This window comes from Cupressus sempervirens, chromosome 3 (assembly GCF_028749045.1).
Source record: "Cupressus sempervirens isolate cs-2001-9-10 chromosome 3, ASM2874904v1, whole genome shotgun sequence".
Classification (NCBI taxonomy): Eukaryota; Viridiplantae; Streptophyta; class Pinopsida; order Cupressales; family Cupressaceae; genus Cupressus; species Cupressus sempervirens.
Window position 1 is genome coordinate 98,994,740 of NC_143120.1, and position 20,309 is coordinate 99,015,048.

Consider the following 20,309-nt stretch of genomic DNA (forward strand, 5'->3'; position numbering starts at 1 on the left):
AGAATCCTCCCAAAAAAAAATAAAAAAAAATCAAATCCTTATTTAAAAGACTTTCCACCTTTAAATTATAATCTCAATTAAAAAAGCTGAATTTGCTTTTCTTTTAATAGCCATGCAAAAATAAAAATACTTCGTTGGAAAATTGTAATGGTGTAAAATCCTAAATTGAATCAGATTTTTTTTATATCGTGTACCTTATGTATACCATTATAATTTTTTCTCCCTGTTTTTGTAACAACATAGTATGAAAGGAAAAGATCGATCAATGAAAATTGTTTTAAGACAGACAACCTTTAAGATTAACCAAACCATTTAGTGAAGTACGAACGTAAAAGTCTTTGCGCAAACACAGGAATTAATGTCGCATGGACTGTATGGAACGTGAAATGCATGGCTGGGGGCTTCTGAACATGAAAATGAAGAGGGAGCACAACAGCAAAATAGCGAAGAGAAGAAGAGAAATTAAACAAAATCATGAAAAGGAAGAGGATATTCTATTCGAGGACGAGGTAATTTGTGGGAAAAGTAGAGCACCCACTAGAGCCATCTTGACTAAGCACGCACTTGTACTGGATTCGTATCATTTGAGACTCGAAGACATTCTCAGTGTAATTTTCCAAATGCCACAACTAAATAAGCATCGTGGTTTGCTTTTTTCTTTCCTTTTTGTATTAATGCAGTTCTGATTTGTTTCTTTGTTTGCAAAAGCTGACTAGTTCTGTCTTACTTGAAAATGATGAAGGGATAGCTAGGTTTAGGTTGGCCATCGTGCTATTGAATAGATTAAGGCATGCCTAGTAGGTAGCTTTCGGATCTTCAAATGTCTACCAGGAATAGGAGCCCAAGTTCGTACATTCATAATGACAGCTTTCTTTACAGGCACCCATTTTGATCAAAAGTTAACCCTTTTGTCCAAAGCATAAAAACCCTTTAACTTCAAACATCAGTTGGTCAACTATTAGCCTATCTTGAACAACTTATTAAAGAATTATCTGATTTTTAATTGTTTTCGTGAGGCTTATGGCTCAAATGCCAGCTGACATTAATCAGGATAATTTAGTTCAAAGTTCAGCTGTGAAAGATTTTTCTATCTCGGAATGCTGTAATATCCCCATTTTTGAACAGGATTCACTAATAAATATAAATAAAATAGGAAAAAAAAAAAATAATAATAATAAAAATTAATCAAGATTAAGGAATGGTCAAAATATATGAAATAAAACAGAAAAAGTTTTAAATCCATCAGTCAGACGTGAGATATAAAAGGGAGAAGAGAAATTCATCTGAAATGGGAAATGTAGGAATGAAGGAAAAATGGAGCATGACAATCAAGGAAGGATTAATGGTAGAGGAAATGAATGAGAAATAAATTAGGAAGTGACTCTTTCAAAGAGCAGAAATCATGATGCTCGTATACCAAATAAGTCCTTCCTTTATAACCCTAAGAATAATTTATTCCATCGGCTTACATAGTGCTTTACTAGACATGTCCACTCAATACCAGTAAGTAAAATAGAACCATGCTATCTGCTAGCTTAGTCCTTGGATGTGGTCCCTCCATTGCTAAGCAATTGAATTGTCAAAACAGTTCAATTAACTAGGCTAATTTGTCTGATCTCATAATCTGTCCTATAACATTGCTTTACTGAACCTGTTACATGTGAGGCCTCGCCTCGACCCATCGTAGCTTAGTTGATACATTATTATTTTGATACTCATGACTCGATATGTTGAGACACTATTTGATGCACAAAATATTATTATGCTATTTTTTTTGATATGTGATGCTTTATTTTCAGATATTAAATTTCGTCATTTAATGCTTTATGAACATGTATAATGATGAAGTAAATGAATGTAGAACTAACACTTTGATTATGCAATTTTAATGGTAAAAAATATGAGTAGAATGAGATAAGCAACTAATTAGTAGAAAGATGGATATTTTAAATTTATATGATTTTCTTGATACGTAATTTACATATATGCATGTGATTTCTTGAACTACTGATGTGTGCAATGAGTGTGCAGGATATTTAGCTGGGAAACCTAATGGAAAGACGAAACGAAACTCTTTGCTAATTTGTGCTAATTTGCATTGTCTTTCTTTGAAAATTGTTAAATAGTCTTACTATTCTCTTAGCTTTTGATAGGTCCCTATTAAGTCTTTAAGGCCTAAAAACATTAAATCTAAGTACCCTAGGGGTAAGCATATGGGTTGAGAGTATTTTCCACTCCCCTAGCCTCTTTGGTTGACTTTTATGGTCACTCAAAAATCTTACTTTTGGTTGATTGCGAAAATTGATTGTCTCCTTCATGAGTTGGTGACTTAAACTCCATTTTGAGGTTTACCTAATGTCTAGTTGAGTTGGATGATATTTAGATGCATTTTTGGAAAAGTTTTGGTTGTTACCCAATCTCTAGTTTTAGAGAGAAGTTTCCAAGATTGAAGGGAAGGAAGGAAAAGCTCATCTCAACTTGTTCATTTTACCATAACCTTATTGTGAAGGTAGGAGTTCTTCACCTCTTTTGTTCATGTTGTTTATATTGTTCATGCATAAGTCATTGTATTGTTCATTGTATGCTTGTATTTGTGTTGAGTTTGCTTGGGAGGGATTGAAACATGTTTCTTGGATGTCTTTCTTGTGTTTTGCTTTGAATTTTGAGGGGATTGTATGGGGTTGTTTTGGCATTACTCACCCTTGGATAGGGAAAAAGTGCCCATGTACGGGCGAAGGGCTTTAGTTGGACTTCAATAGTGTAGAGTCTCTTCTCATGATGAGAAGAGGGAAAGAAGGTAGGGTGTTATGGGTCCCTACTTGCCATCACATACCATGTTTTGAAAATTTGAATTCTTGAAGAAGAGAAGGAATGAAAATCTTTGTTGTATTGGCCTCGAAAGGGCATTTGTGGAAGAACGGAAGTTTCTGAGTTTTTAGCCTCAAAAGGGCTATGTTATGGTATGGTGATCGACGTCTCCTATTGAGAAAATCCACCTTCTCCCTAGTCTAATTCAATGCTGAACCTATTGTGCAAAACCGGGATGGGGATGCAGGTTTGATTTGTTCTTCATATTATGTTTGTTTTACCTCCGGGTTAGTTCTTGTCTTCTCTATGATTCCCTTGTTGCATAGAAGATATTGGAAATGATTCCTTGTAAAGGCTCTAGAAGATAATTCAAATTGTATTGTAACATTATGTAAAAATGTATTTAAATTTTGATGTAGTGGCAAGGATGTCGAGTTTTCTTATTGGTTCTTTCTCGATAGAGCCTTGAACCAGGTTGATTAATAGAAGAGAAAAGATTGAGAAAACCTTCTTGCATTGTATCTTATGTTATTTCAATTTATGCATAAGTGTGTGGAAAAATAGATTAAATGGTGATGATCAATTATGAAATTTCCATGTTCAAATATGTTGTGGAAGAACGTATTTTATGTTGAAATTTGAAATTCAATTCGTGTTGATTTGGAAACAAATTAAATCTCATGTGGTTGATAAAACTAATTACTCAACGTCTTGTTTAAGCCAAGTAATTGATAATTCCCATTGGTTCTCAAAAAAATAAATAAAGTGAGAAATGAATATATATATATATATATATATATGAATTCCATTTATGTTAGATATATTTTTGCTTTTGACAGTGTATAAACTTCAAAAAAAAAGTCAATCAACACAAAAAAATCAACACTAAAATAAAATAAAATTAGGCCTTGGGAAAAAAAATGTTCACCCACAGGAGCAATTTGTTCTCTGGAATTTGTATGGGGATGCAAAATTAAATCCAATTGACAACAGAGTATATTCTCCTTTTGATTCCCTTTTAAAAATCTTTTATCAAATTCCTCATAAATAAAAATAAATAGAGTTAGTTTTAAAGGCAATATTTATACTTTAGAAATACCCCTTTTCCTATAAATTCACTTAATAAACTTTAAATCATTATTACCCCCCCTCCATCCTAAGTCCTTAACCTATCCCCCCTCACTCATCAATTCCATGGCGTCGGATTAGGACAGAGGCAGAGCCGAGCTCGTATATCAAAGTCAACGAAATAAATGTTGACATGGCCTTATATCCTCCTAAGATCTTGCAAGCACATAGACCTCGTGGGTGGCAAGGAAGGTGGTTGAGTGGGCATTTAATCCCATGCAACAACACTTACGTTTTAAAAAAAAAAAAAAAAAAAAAACCTTTAAATTTCCCCATTTAAGCGCTCACTTTTTGGAGGCTTTTTTGCATGTTAAGGAGACCATGCAAATGAAAACTTGCCCCCACCTGCCCTTTGTACACGCAGTACATGCCTAGTCAAATCAAAAAAAAAATTAAGCAAATTATACTCCACCTTTTAACCCCCCCCCCCCCCCACTCCTCCAATCCTTCATCCTATGCGTTTACTTTATGGAGGCTTCTTGCATGTCAGGGAAGGGGGACAAGGTCTGTGCCTGGCAGACTTGGGATAGTGCTAGGTGTCTTGGGGTCCACCCAAGGCTCCTTGGGATGTGGGGTAGGCGGGGCCAAGTGGCCAAGTGAATAGGGGAGTAGGTAGGGTATAGAGTTAAATGCGTTTATTCAGTTTTGGCATTTAGTTTAGTATTAGTTGTTTTATTTTTTTGTAATGTAATTACCATGATTTTAGTAGTTTTGAATATGTTCATTTATATAATTAAATTAATATGTTCGATTTAAATTAGTAGGACATGTTAATTATTGCTAAGTTAGTGTGATTTGTTTTAAGTTTTGTTATGTAAGATAGTTTATAGTATTACTTAGTGTTAGCATTAATTTAAAAGTTTTATGTTTATGGGTGATAGGTTAGTTGGATTAAAATTGGGATTTAGTTTTAGTGTTACTAAATTAGTCTTGGTTAGTATATTTAAGAGTTGGTTTAAATGTAAATCGGTAGCATGGGTAATTAAATTAGTTTACATGTTCTTTCAATTTAGTTCTTTATAATTTGTTTTAATATTGTATAATTCTTAGATTTTAGTATAAGTAGAGTTTCAAATTTTAATTAGATTTATTTTTATAATATTATACGTTAATATCATTATAATTTAGTGCTAAATTGTTTCCAATATTGAATCATATAAAACCAAAAAAAATAAAATTATTATTTCTATGATTGGAATATTGGGTTGTTTTAATTTAGTTATTGATCTATCGATTTGTGTAGGAAATAATTTAGAATGCATAATACTAGTAATTAGTGGTTGTTGAGTTGAATTTTCGTATTAATCAAAGTTAATTAGTTCATTTTTAGGTTTAATTATTAAATTATTATTTTTTTTTGGTGTGTTTTGCCGTATATTTTGGGCATGACATTACACTTCCCATCATCAAAACACATCTATTCGCCATATAAACACCAGTGATTTATATATATATATATATATATATATATATATATATATATATATATATCATAATCCCAAAGTTATAGCCATAGCTGCTAACTCTGCCATCATCACTGACCGAAACTGTCGGACTGTATCTTGAATTCCTCCCCTGAACTTATCAAAACTGATTGTTAATCCAAGTGACCATGCAAATGAGGTATATGGCAAAATCTGAACACACACTCAACACTCACTTGCCAACAATCTCCCCCTTTGGCATTGATGGAAGCACTTAGTGAAAAATGATTGTCTATGCCAAAAGCAAAATGCTCTTAGTAGCTTGACCTGTCAATACATTCCTTCTTTGGAGCTATCACTCTCCTTTGACATCAATAGCTAAGGAGAGATATCAAAACTTATGTACAATGATCAAAATTTGCATCTAGGCAAACATTACCTACACAAACCTCAAAATATTTGCAAAATTTACTTTCAATACCTGAGAGTCAGTGTCCCAAGTCTTTATCAAGCTCTTTGCAACTTGAATCTCTCCACACAGAGCATAAGCGGTTATCTTAGCTGCTTCTAGGTTGGTAGGTTTGAGGATTGCATAAGACTTTTGGGTTGTCTCAAGTAATTCCAACTCCTGCTGCATGATCTCAATCTTAGGAGTAGTGAGACTCTTTAGTTCTGCAAATCTTCTCAAAACTCTATCCGTCTTGCTCTAAAGAGGACTTCTTATCCATAACTTTACTCACTTCGTTGTCAAAATCAGTCACTGCTTGACTAGATTTCTCATACACCACGACCACTTATCTAAACATTCTTCTTCTTCTTCCTTAATCATCTTCTCAACATCAACTACATACTTAGCTGATCTAATGCAATGGATACAAACTTGTTTGCCCTCATAAATACAAGCCTGCACTTCATTAATGTTAAGAATATAACCTAGAGAAATCTATAGGTCTGATGGTACAGACCGTACCTGCTCTTTTATACATATACCCCTAATGATTGGCATTCAATATAAATATATGTTGCTCCTAGAGGTGTCGGTGATTTCTAGACAATGCCTTATTTGGTTCTTGTTTAATTTAGTTAGTCATAACTAAACTATTTGCTAAGATCGCCGGCTTAGGAATAATAGTTATTTTGTTAATGCCAAGGGTTATGTCCCTTGATGGACATACCCTCTAGAAAGGGTATATATCTGGGTTGTGAATGCAGTTTAGAAGACGCACAAACACAACAGTCTGCTCTTCTAAGTATTCTACTTCCTGCAAATTATAAATTCAGAGATATTGTTATTCATTCAATATCGAGTATAGAGGTTTGGACCTGTATTAAAATAAGCGATAACTTATTCAAACAGTTTGAATATTCATCTTATCTAGAAGACCATTCTCAACCATTCAAAACTAAACTACAAGTTTGATTCAAAGCACAAAGAATTTGCAGAACTTTACATGGTATCAGAGTCAAGTTATCAGATCTAGGGCTCTGCAAAATTCAGTAATTAGACCTCATATATATTCAGTAGTTTTCTCGTATCTTCAATGGCATACACAATCAGACCCGGATAGGTTTGATGGGAAAGAACACTTTGAAGCCTGGAAATTCAGAATCTTGATGATTCTTGAAGAGAACAATGTTAAACAATTTGTTGATGGAGCATCCAAACAACCCCCAGTTGAACCTCACAAATCCATATGGAGCAATGGGAATAGAAAAGCTATTCAAATCATCTTGGATGGAGTTAAAAATGATATCGTATCTATGCATATGAAACATCAAACTGCTTACGATATGATGAATGCATTACGGAATGCATATGAAGTAAACAATGCAATTAGGGTTCTTGCACTGAAAAGGCAATTGAATCACATCCAGATAAAGAAAGGAGAATCGATAAACTCTTATTTCCTAAGAGTTGTCGGCATTAGAGATGAATTATCAAGCATAGGAACTATCATTAATGACACTGAACTAACGCTCATGGTTATAGATGGATTGCCAGATTCATGGGAAACATTTGCACAAGGAAAAAGTGCTAGAGATCAGCTTTCGGACTTCACCAAACTCAAGAATGATTGTCTTCAAGAAGAGTCTAGAAAACTAAAGAAAGGAGGTAAACCAAAAGTAGAAGATGAAGAACTTCACGTTCTTAATGCAAACTCCTATGAGGGCAAGAAGAAGCATTTCAAGAAGAAAAAGGGAAATCAAAAGAATGGAAAGCCCAAGAAAGATCTATCTAAAATAAAGTGTTTCAAATGTGAAAATTTTGGACACTATGGATCTAATTGTCTTGAAAATTCCAAACAACAAGAAAATTGTACAAATGTCATTAGAGAAGATACTTATGATCCTGAGAACCGTGTTTTGTATTCCTCTCTATCAAATGAAATTTCAAACTAAGCATGGGTGATTGATAGTGGATCCTCCAGACATATAACAAGATACAAAGAAACTCTAGATTCTTTATCAAAGAAAGTTAACGGTGAAGTTACCATTGGTGATAACTCTGCACACTCAGTTGAAGGAATTGGAAGTTGCACTCTGAAACTAAAATCAGGAAATACTCTTCTTCTTAAAGGTGTACGTTATGTATCAGGGATTAAAAGAAACCTAATCTCAATTACAACACTTGAAGATGATGGACACAATGTTGCATTCGTGGATGGCAAAGAACTCTTCCATCAAGAAAGCAAAGTTAATCGGTCAAAGAAAGAGATATTTGTATGAATTGAATACAAAATCTAGTCGATCCATTCAAGCCCTAGTTCACGAAGCTGAAGATTCAAATGAAATATGGCACAAACGATTAGGGCATTTAAATTTTAAAACTTTATCAACTATGGAAAAGGTGGTTACTAGATTATCCAAATTAAATAAAGATCACCCTAGTATTTGCAAGGGGTGTGCTCTATGTAAAAGCACTAGAAGACCCTTTCATGATAGTACTAGGAAAACAAATAATGTACTAGAATTAACTCATTCAGATTAATGCGGACTTATGTCCGTTCCTTCTCTTGAAGGGTTTTGGTGTTATATCTTGTTCATAGATGACTTCTTTAGGAAAACATGGATTTATTTCTTAAAATGCAAGGAATCTAAAGAAATCTTACAAAGATTTAAAGAATTCAAAGCATTAACTGAAATTTTTTCAGGACATAAAATTAAAACCCTTAGAATAGATAACGGAGGAGAATATACCTCAGGCTTGTTTAAAAGGTTTTGTAAAGAATCAGGGATTAAGAGGGAGTACACTATTCCTTATAACCCAGAACAAAATGGGGTAGCTGAAAGAAAGAATAGGACAATTATAGAAGCTGCTAGGGCTATGATTTTTGACCAAAATCTAGAATACTATCTTTGGGCAAAAGCCTCTTGTACTATTGTATATATTCAAAACCGAAGCCCTCACTCCTATCTTAAGGATAAAACCCTTGAAAAAGTATTTACTAAAGTAAAACCCAATATAAGTCATCTCAGAATTTTTGGATGTCCTGTATGTATTCATGTTCCAAAAGAAAAGAGAACCGAGTTAGAACCCTCTGGAAGGAAAAGTATCTTTGTAGTGTACAGTGAAACTTCTAAAGCATATAGAATTTTCAGACTTGGACAAAAAACTATTGAAATTAGCAGAGATGTAATCTTTGAGGAAGATCTTGCATTCAAAAGAGCCATAAATTCTGATGAACCTTCTCCTTTATCGAGTTCTAAAAGAAATAGTAAGTCCGGATCCCAAAGGGAGAACTTGGAAGAGATCGAAGATGAAATTCAAAATATGAAACTTGAAGAAAATTCAAAGAAAAGACCACTTTGGGCCATAAAAATAGTTGAAGCAGCTCAAGACTTTGCTGCATCTTTAGGAACAGTCAGAGAAAGTAAAAGACTTAAAAGATTCTCTGGTTATACAACAAATATGAGTGATTTATCCAAAACAGAGCCAACCAATCCTTTTGATGCTATTAAACATTCAGCTTGGGAAGAAGCTATGACAGAAGAATATCAATCAATTATGAAAAATGATGTTTGGGAAATTGTTCCAAGACCTAAAGGAAAATTTGTTGTTTCTGCCAAGTGGATATTTAAAATAAAGCATGCTGTTGATGGTAGTATTGAGAAATATAAGCCAGATTTGTAGCCAGAGGGTTTTCTCAAAAAGAAGGGATTGATTATGAAGAAACCTTTGCTCCTGTTGCTAGATATACCTCCGTACGAGCAATCCTAGCAATTGACGCATCAAAGGGATGGAAGGTACATCAGATGGATGTAAAAACAACATTCCTAAATGGAAAGATTTCAGAAGAAGTCTATCTGGAGCAACCAGAAGGATTTGAAACCCATGATCCTAACGCATTTGTTTTTAGGCTCAAAAAAGCTCTCTATGGGCTTAAACAGGCTCCTAGGGCCTGGTATGAAAGAATTGATAAATATCTAACCGTTTTAGGATTCTCCAAAAATGAAGCCAATCCAAACTTATATTATAAAAGAGATAAAGATGATATGGTAATTCTCATATTGTATGTTGATGATTTATTAATCACAGGTGATGATCATCTTATAGATCAGTGCAAGAAAGATCTAACTGGAGAATTCGAGATGAAAGACTTGGGGCTTCTCCATTACTTCCTAGGATTGGAAGTACGACAAAATTCTGATAGTATCATACTTAATCAAGGAAAGTACACATCAGATATCTTGAAGAGATTTGGAATGTGGAATTGCAAGTCTATGTCTTCTCCAATGGAGACCAATTTACATAAACTTAAAGTAGCAGTTGTAGAATCACCTCCAATAGATTCTACTCTCTACAGATAGATGATTGAGTCCCTTATGTACTTAGTAAATACAAGACCTGATATTTGCTATGCTGTTAATGCCTTAAGTCAGTTTATGTGTGAACCGAAGGAGATTCACCTAGTTGCTATTAAACACATTATGAGATACTTACAAAGCACTCTTAATTATGGACTCAAATATGAGAAGTTGCTTTAGATTTGCATGGATTCACCGATTCAGATTGGGGTGGAAGTGTTAAAGACAAGAAAAGCACTTTAGGATGCTGTTTCAGTTTAGGATCAGCTATGATTTCATGGATATGCAGAAAGTAGTCTTCGGTAGCTCAAAGCTCCACAAAAGCCGAATACATTGCAGTAGGATGGCCTTTCGAGAAGTAGTGTGGCTGAGGAAGTTACTTGTGGGTTTATTTGGGCAAGCCATGAATCCTACGATTATTCTTTGTGATAATCAGAGTTCCATCAAGCTCTTAGTAAATCCAATTTTCCATGACAAGTCCAAGCATATTGAAATTCCTTACCATTATGTAAGAGATATGGTAGATAGGAATTCTGTAAAATTGGAATACATTTGCACTACAGATCAGACAATAGAGATACTCACCAAACCTCTATCTAGAGTAAAGATAGAACATTTCAGGAGGAGACTTGGTATGGTTGAGTTGTAATCCATTTGTCCTCTTTTGATTATTAATAAAATAATTTTTATTTTTTGTCAGGCTATTGATTGTTATAGGCTCCACCATGTGTAATCATTATTTAAAGAGGTGACGATCTCTGAAATAATGAATACTTGTGTACAAGGCATTATGAGAGATGACGATTTCTTAAATAATGTACTAAACAGTAGATTTTACTGTTAGATCCAGATGAGTTTTAGATCATATTGTGATGTTGACATTGCTATGTTCATGGGTCACAAATTGGATAAATGAAGAATCTTAGTATTCTTCAGGTTTATCCTATATCCTGGTAGATCTTAAAACTCAGGATCTCGTTGTGATATAGAAATACTAGTTTCTATGAGTCACAACATGTGTCTTATCACTAGTAGCAATGATTTGTCATATCACAGGTTTAGTAATATGGCTTTGTATCATGTGTTCTATGATATCACAAACTAAGAAGAGACAGACAAATATAGAGTATTAATTCTTGCTTAAACATCTGTGTTGGTGTTGCTAGATATGATATCTCTCTGTAGGATTATCAGGTTAAGAGGGATTGTTAAGAATATAACTTAGATAAACCTACAGGTCTGATAGTACATACCGCACCTGCTCTTTTATACATATATCCCTAATGATTGGCATTCAATATAAATATATATTGCTCCTAGAGGTGCCGACAATTTTTAGACAAGGCCTTATTTGGTTCTTGTTTAATTTAGTTAGTCATAACTAAACTATTTGCTAAGATCACTGGCTTAGGAATAATAGTTATTTTGTTAATGCCAAGGGTTATGTCCCTTGAGGGACATACCCTCTAGAAAGGGCATATATCTAGGTTGTGAATGCAGTTTAGAAGACACACAAACACAACAGTCTGCTCTTCTAAGTATTCTACTTCCTGTGAATTATAAATTCAGAGATATTGTTATTCATTCAATATCGAGTATAGAGTTTTGGACCTGCATTAAAATAAGTGATAACTTATTCAAACAGTCTGAATATTCATCTTATCTAGAAGACCATTCTCAACCATTCAAAACTGAACTACAAGTCTGATTCAAAGCACAAAGAATTTGCAGAACTTTACAATTAATATGCACATCAACCAGGTTAGTATCACTAGCAATGGAGGCGCATGCCTTATTAAACCTGTCTGTTTTGTATTCCTTGCTTGCCTTGGCCTCAACTGCTTGCTCCAATGACTGAAAGTGAACATCAAACTCATCTAATACTCTGTCCATGTTGTCCACTGCATCGCTTCCTTGAAATGTTAAAGGAATGGGCAATATCTTGTTAAAATTGTCTAGTGGTCTGCTTAGCACTCTATTTTTCTTCTCAATTTTCCTTTTAGATCTCCCATTTGCCTTAGCAAAAGCCATCATAGATATCTTTGTTAGTCGATCCCCATCAAAAGTCTCTAAGTCTCCTTCCTTGTCAACACTCACAAGTGCCTTGCTAAGATCACTTGCCAACAATGAAGATCTGTTTGAAGTAGTGGGAGTCTCCATGAGACTTTTCACTTTTTTAATTGCCATCTCAGTCTTATTAGGAACAACAGTCTTATCAGCAGGGTCAATGCTAAGCTCAACATGATGTGGAGATGAATGCTCCAACTGAATACTGCTCTTATCTGCTTCATCACTTGTGATTATTGAAGGCTTACCTTCATTGATTACCTCTTTGATCTGTACCTCTGTCATTATGTCTTCTTTTTCTTTCTGCTGCTTTTCTTTCTCTTGTTCTTCCTCTTCTTCTACTTCCTTGGCCATATTATCTTGGGCTTCAAACATTATTTCCTTAATTTCCTCATTGGAAATGAAATTTCCCAGGAAGGTATTCTTCTCCTGCTCTTCCGTAGAAGGTTCTAAGGTTATTGGCACTCCCGAAACAAAGAAATCTGGTTGTTGCACTATGCTGAAAAATTGGTTAACATCATCTGTATCATTTGTACCTTGATCCATAGGTGCAACTCCTGATCTCTGATTGTGATCCCCTTAGGATTAAGTGTAGGTGCTAGCACACCCTTATAATCATTCTTCATCAATACCGTAGAGATCGCCTTCTCTGTTTCTTCTCCAATCTCATCATACATGCATGCCATAAGCTAGATAATCCTCATTTTCAATCTCATTTTGTCTTTTGCCTGATTCAGTATTATGCATCTCATCATAAGTAATTAGAGAACACAAACCATGAAGTGTCTTTTCTCTAATTCTTTGATCTTCCTCTAATGCTTTTTCTCACATCTAATCTCTATCAAATTCCTCTTAGAGTTTAGCAAATGAGAAATAATATAATCTTCTAATATTTTCTGATCTTCAGGCTCATACCTATCATAGTATTTATTCAGTAGACTGATCATACCATCCTTTTCAATCCTTTCTGTTATTCTCTTCATGCGAAGTTTCAATTTATTCTTTTGATCATCTTTCTTTGCCTCTGATTGTGCTTTTGTCTCTGTTGGTTCCTTATGCTTAGTTGCCTTCTTAGCCTCACTAACCTTAGCCATCTTTGGACTGGGTCCCTTAGCCTTAGCTTTGGGTCTAGGAGTCCTATAAGTCTTTGCTGTAGGTTCTGCTTTAGTCATCTCTACCTTGGCAGGTGAAGTTATCCTTGAAGATTTCCTTCTGGTTCTCTAAGATGTAGGAGTGACCTTAGACTTCACGACCACTTGTGATGGTGTATCTGGCACGTCAAGTGGTTGCATATTTGTGATTTCTTCCTCTACTAGTCTCTCAGGGGCAAAGACTTCAATCTTTGCTTGCTTAGTTACCTCTCTCTCTTTCCTTAGAGTGGCCATCTGTTCCTTGGCGATTCCCTCTTTTTCTGCAATCTTATCAACAATTGTGGCGGTGGGGGTGGGGGTGGGGCTAGGGTGTGGGGGGGGGGGGAGAGGGGGCAAATTAGTGGTGCAGAAACACTTTACAACTTAATCATAAACATCCACAAATCACAATGTATAAAAGTAAAGCATACATCTTCTGCAAGCTTTTCCTCATCATCAAGTAGTGAAAGATCCTTTGAAGCTATGACTTGTTGTCCAAGAGCCTTCTTGAAGCAAGAGACATGAAACACACTATGTACCCTGCTGTCCTCCGGAAGCTCCAAGTCATACGCCACCTCTCCAATTTTTCGAATCACCTTTTAGGGTCCATAGAATCAAGGCTTGAGCTTCTTTTCACCACTTTTCTTCAAAGAAGATTGCTTGTAGGTTAGCAATTGAAGATAAACCAAATCTCCTGGCTCAAAACTACGTTCAACTCAACGTGAGTCTGCACGCATCTTTTGCTGATTTTGGACCTGTCGTAGATTATTGTTGAGGGACCTAAAGATATCTAGACTCTTTTGCAATCATTCCTTTGCCTTTAGGTACTTGGGATGCCCTTCTAATGGGGGTTCATGAACTTGCCTCAAGATTTTCTCCTTCAACTTGGGAACAAAGAAAGTCATGTCCTTGTAGTAGATGACATCATCCGCCACCTTGTACGTATCATCATTGTTTGCCGACTGGATGGTCTCGACAGTGTTTCTGTAGCCGACGGATTGACTGTCGTCGGTGTTTTGTATTTTGTAGCCGATGGGTAAATAGTTTGTAGCGGACATAATGATTGTGGCCGACAGACTCTTTCGGGAAGGTTTGGCAGATAGTATTTATATCCTGTCTAGGATCATTGTAAATCATCATCTACTATTACTGATATTATGAAGCATAATGTATGGTCTGGCATATGCGAATATAATTTTGCTATTCTGTTCCATTGTCTGTATGCGTTGATTTCTTTACTAGTATGGTAAACATTTGGCGTCGTTGCGTTATGAACCTGGAAGGTGGGAGGAATGAAGATTAATGCCAAATCAGCTTAACAAGGATCGGAATAAAATCAAGGGAAAAGATGGAATCCGTACTGAGCAAGAGAATTTAATTCTGGCACAGCAAGCCGAATGCCGACGGAGATTTCAGAAGATTGCCGACGGAAACCGGAGTGCCGAAGAATTGTTGGAGACTCGGCAGCGGGTGGAATTGGTGGAAGAAGCACTGGAGGAGTTCTTGAATTGTTGTTCGTCGAGGGAAGAAAATTCAGACGGAAGACAATCAACTCGCACGACTCGCAGTGCTGAGGGAGCACGAGAGTGGAGTGGCCTCTTCGTCTGGGATAGACTTCCGCAGGAAACAACTTCAGAAGATCCTTCTCCACCAAGGTTCGTAGCTGTCGACACCTCCGGTGTGGGAGTACAGACCGCCGGTGTGGGAGTTCAGACTGCCGGTGTGGGAGTGCAGATCGCCGGTGTGGGAGTGCAGACCTCCGGTGTTAGAGTGCAGACCTCCGGTGTTGGAGTAAATAGCGCCAGTGTTGTAGGACCCAGTAACGCCTCTCTACCAAATTCAGTTCCGATGGCGGAACCCAAAGAAAAGCTGCCGAAGTTTGAAGGCGATGGTACAACCGAACCCATCCAACATTGCAAGACATGTGAGACGATCTGGCGGGCAAATGGAATCACAGATACCAACGAATGGGTCAAGCAATTTCCGACAACCCTATGGGGTGTGGCGATTGATTGGTTTTCGGATACGGATCCACAAAAGCTAAATAGCTGGGATAACATTAAAAAGGAATTCCGGGCGGAATTTAAACTCTTGCGGGATGATAATGAAATCGTAGCAGAGATTTTCAATACCAAACAGGGGAAGCACAAAACTATCCACGTCTACGCCAGGAGATTAAAAGACTTAATAAACAAAATGGAAAGCAAGCCGGCAGACGAATTGCAGAAAAGATGGTTCGTGGATGGCCTACGCTCCAAATTGCGGAGGAAAATGAAAATTGTGCCATCGTCGTCATATGTGGACGCGTATAACAAAGCACTAGACCTTGAAAGGGAGCAGAAGACAACGAAGAAGAAAACTAGCTCCTCTGATTTTGATGATGACGAGCCTGCCAAAGATGATAGCAGCGACGACGAAGGCAGCTACAAGAAGGTTCGTGCCCTACAGAAGGATATGGTTCGCATGGAGTTTGAAAACATGCAGAAGGAGCCAAAAGGTAGTGAACTGTGGTGCACGGAGTGTAAGACTGACGGTCATACTAAAGGATCGTGTCCAAATAACCAATTTTGTGACATTTGTCAGATCATGGGCCATTCGACAAAAGAGTGCCCCTTTAACATGAAGACAAGAGGATCTCCGCAGGTGCTTCTCACACAGGAGGCTTCCCCGTCGGGTAGTAGCGAAAACACGAATATCGCCGGTGCTACATCCGGAGGATATAGGAATAATCGGCGTGGATAGAACAATAACAACAACAATACCAATACCAATATGAGCAGATGCCGGATCCAGTATGATGCAAATGGACGGTCGATTATTCAGTGCCGCGCATGTAACTTGTGGGGACATTTTGCGCGGGAGTGTCCAATGGTGAATACACCTCAACTATTGTGCCGATGGTGTGGACCCGACGATCACGACGACTCAAAGTGTCCAAAATCCGGAGTGAACTTGATCACTGTCAGGGCGGATGAGGAAGAAGTTTTGGCAATTATGCGGCAACAAGCAAAAGAATATCCGGACCCCGCCGAAGAAAAGAGGAAATTTGCGGAAGCACGGGTGGAGGTTGGAAAAATATCCCGAGCAGCAACACCTCCGGACACCGCCGACACTTCAGCGAGGAATTTCGCAGAACAAAACATAGTACGACAAATTTTGCAAACGGAGGTGCGAGTAAAGGTAAATGATTTTCTTCTCACCATGCCTCAACTTCGATCTGCTCTTTCAAATATTGCAGGAGAATCAAGTCAAGGGAAGGAAAAGCCACCGAGAGAACCAAGTCGAGGGAAGGAAAAGGAAATTGCTGTAGGAGGAGAAGATCAAATGTTGTTGGCGCTGACATCCGGACGGGACCCTGCAGTTGTCGAGATGGGGATCCTTGGACATGTTCTCACAGACACAATAGTTGATGGAGGGTCCGGCATAAATGTATTGTCGGAAGATACCTGGAGGAAATTTGGACAGCCGGCATTGTGGCCTCTGAGATTTCAGCTGCTGACTGCCGATCAACATGGCATTAAACCACTGGGTATTCTCATGGCACAGCCGGTAACCATTGGCTCTCGGCCGTTCTTGATGGATTTCGTGGTGATTCCGTTGAAGAGGAAAGGCTACGACGCCATCTTGGGCCGCGGGTGGCTTATCGAAGCAAGAGCCCGACATGACTGGAAGAACACCTTATCACTGGAAAGTAGAGGCCGCCGATTCGTCATTGATCTGCATACCCAAATGGTAGGGGAAGAGGCCCTGTCATCAGATTCTGAGGGAGAGGAGGATGAGGGTAGACAACGGATGGAACCAGCTCAGGAGGGCGTCCTCCGATTGGACAGGGGATCAACGGATGACGACTTGGATTCTGTCAACAGTCTCTACCACTGGCAAATGGAGGACTATGAATTATTTCACAGCTGCAATGTTTTGTCGATTGAGAACGAATATCCGAAGGAGTTTAGTGAAGTAAAGGAGGGGGAGGCATCGTTGGATGTTACACCCGCCCATGCATTCAATGAAGGGGAGACAATCAAGTATAATGAAGCTACGCTGCAAACGATGAATTTGGGGGACGAGGCAGAGCTGAAGAACATGCTAGTCGGAGATAATTGGGATCTAGTACTCAAGGCCACGACATTCAAGATATTTATGGACTACAAAGATGTGTTTGCATGGACATACAAGGACCTCAAGGGAGTACCGCCGAAATTGTGTGTACACCGCATCCCGCTGGTGGAGGGAGCTGTACCTGTATGAAAGCAACCCTACAGGATGAACAAGAACTATGCGGTACGGGTTACGGAGGAAATCAACCGGATGCTGGAAGCTGGCATCATCTTCAAGGTACAGACCAGCGAATGGGTGTCGTTGATAGTCATCTCATTGAAGAAGGATACTACTCAGATCCGGATATGCGTCGATTTCAGATGCCTGAATGCAGTGACGATCAAGGATCCTTTTCCGATTCCATTCACAAATAGCATTCTGGAGGAGGTCGCGAGACATGAAATCTACTCCTTTATGGACGGGTTCTCTGGATACAATCAGATTTCTATAGCGGAGGATAAGTTGAAGACAACGTTTGTCGTCGAAGATGGGGTCTACGTGTACAACCGAATGCCATTTGGGTTGTGTAACGCGCCGGCCACATTCCAGCGGATTATACTGCATATCTTCGATAGGATGTCCATGGGAAACTTCAAAGCCTTCTTGGATGATTGGTCAATATTTAGCACGGAGGACGAACACCTGGCAGCACTCGGTGAATGCATGGAGAGATGTCGCAGAGCTCGGCTAGCATTGAATCCCAAGAAGTGCAGATTCATGGTTCCGCACGGAAGACTGCTCGGACATATTGTCTGTAAGGAAGGATTAAAGACGGATCCCGACAAGGTGAGTCATTCTTGAAATGCAGCCATCTACTAATGTGATGGAGGTAAAATCTTTTCTCGAGCATATAGGTTATTACAGGAGATTTATTAAAAATTTTGCCAAGGTGTCCCAACCGTTAGATAAGTTAACCTGCAAGGAAGAATCATTTAGATGGGATAAAGAGTAGGATGAGGCATTTGAAGGGCTAAAGGTATAATTGGCTACGGCACCCATCCTGGCATATCCGGATTGGAATAAAGAGTTTCATGTAACCTTGGCACAGACTGGTAACCACGGACTAGATCACCCGATATACTTTGCCAGCCGGTTGCTATCAAAGGCCGAGCAAAACTACAGCACGACTGAAAGAGAAGCTTTGGGAATGGTCTATGCTGTACAAAAATTTTGTCATTATTTGCTCGCTACACCGTCTGTGTTCTATGTTGATCGCCAGGCCCTGTTGTACATGATTAATAAACCTGTCATCCAACGGAGGGTCAGCAGATGGCTACTCCTGTTGCAAGAATTCACTTTCAAAATCATTGTCCGGCCAAGAAAGAAACATGTCAGTGCCGACCACCTGTTGCGGATCAAAACAGGGGAACCAGCGGAGGGTGTGAATGACGACTTCCCTGACACGCAGCTGTTTCAAATTGGAGTACTGTCGGAATGGTATAGGAGTATTGGCGAGTACCTGTCAACAGGACAGTTTCCCACTGGGATGTCACCAAATGATAGGTGCAAGTTGATAATCAGGAGTCGCACGTTTCAATTGATCAATGGATTACTCTACAAAATGGGGCCGGATCATATTCTTCGGTGGTGTGTGCTGGAAAAGGAGATACCGTAGGTGTTAAAAGAAGCACATGAGGGTCCTGCGGGAGGACACATGAAGCCCGACACCACTGCAAGGAAGATATTGCTCGTAGGTCTTTGGTGGCCGATGGTGTACAATGATGCGCAGGAATGGGTCGTCGGATGTGACACTTGCCAACGGGCTGAGAAGCCGCTGAAGAGAGATTTCATGCCACTTCACCCCTCACATGCGCAGACTTTTTGAGAGATGGGGATTAGATTTCATTGGACCACTGAGGGTGAGCAAGACTCGACGGTGCTGGTACATCATTGTTGCAACGGAGTACCTGACCATGTGGGTGGAGGCACGTGCATTACCAGATAACTCGGCCGTCAGCACTGCGAAATTTATTTATGAACAGATCATTACCAGGTATGGAATCTCGTTACAATTAACAAGTGATAGGGGAGGTCATTTTGTTAATCATGTTATTCGACTGCTCACCACTCAGTTTAAGATTTATCATTCACTGTCGAGTCCGTACTATCCAAGAGCAAACGGACAAGCGGAGGCCACCAATAAAATTCTAGTATCCATCATCTACAAATCCTGCGCGGTTGAAGGTGCTGATTGGGAGGAAAACTTACACGCTGCCCTGTGGGCTTACCACACGGCGTACAAGGTGACGACAGGGCACACACCATTCCAGTTAATGTTTGGACAGGAAGCAGTAGTCCCAGCGGAATTCATGATCCCGAGTCTCCGAATAGTATTGGAAAACAAGTTGGATGACACGGAAGCTTACAAGAGCGGTTAAATAATTTGAATAAACTGGAGGAGAAACGGTTGTTGGCACAGTGGGCGACAGAAGTGGCACAGAACAGACGCAAGGTCTGGCATGATAAGCATCTGAAACGTAGCAGATTCCAGCCAGGACAGTTAGTATTGAAGTATGATGGCCGCGATGGAATCAAGCCGGAAAAATTCAAGGTGCGGTGGGTTGGACCATACCAGATCCAGGAGGTTGGCGACAATGGAGCAATCAAATTGGCGACCTTGGACGGATAGGAGGTGGCTTAGGTGGTTAATGGATCCAAACTAAAAATATACCGCGCAAGAAGGATGTCGTCATCGCCCAGTGCTCACATGAATCCTCTGTCGTCGTCATTAAAGGACTGTGACGCGACGACGCCAACTGGAGGTACCTCTGTTATTTAATTTAAAAAAAAAAAAAATTGAAAAAAAACACAAACAAATTTAAAAAAAAAAAAAAAAAAAAATTTGAAA

The 20,309-nt window shown here is 38.5% G+C and overlaps 1 protein-coding gene across 6 annotated transcripts in view; it reads left to right on the plus strand.

Annotated features, from left to right (window-relative positions):
* Positions 1-227: 227 nt before the first annotated feature.
* Positions 228-20,309, plus strand: part of LOC149564972 (sphingoid long-chain bases kinase 1-like) — a 179,954-nt gene continuing 159,872 nt past the window's right edge. For 2 of the 6 annotated variants that reach the window (XM_089818509.1, XM_089818508.1), the window contains exon 1: positions 228-608. In XM_089818509.1, coding sequence (XP_089674635.1) covers positions 366-608 — 243 coding nt within the window. In that variant the 5' untranslated portion in view covers positions 228-365. The remainder of the gene's footprint in view (positions 609-20,309) is intronic. The other 4 variants (XR_016361985.1, XM_089818512.1, XM_089818511.1 and 1 more) reach the window with 3 other exon arrangements.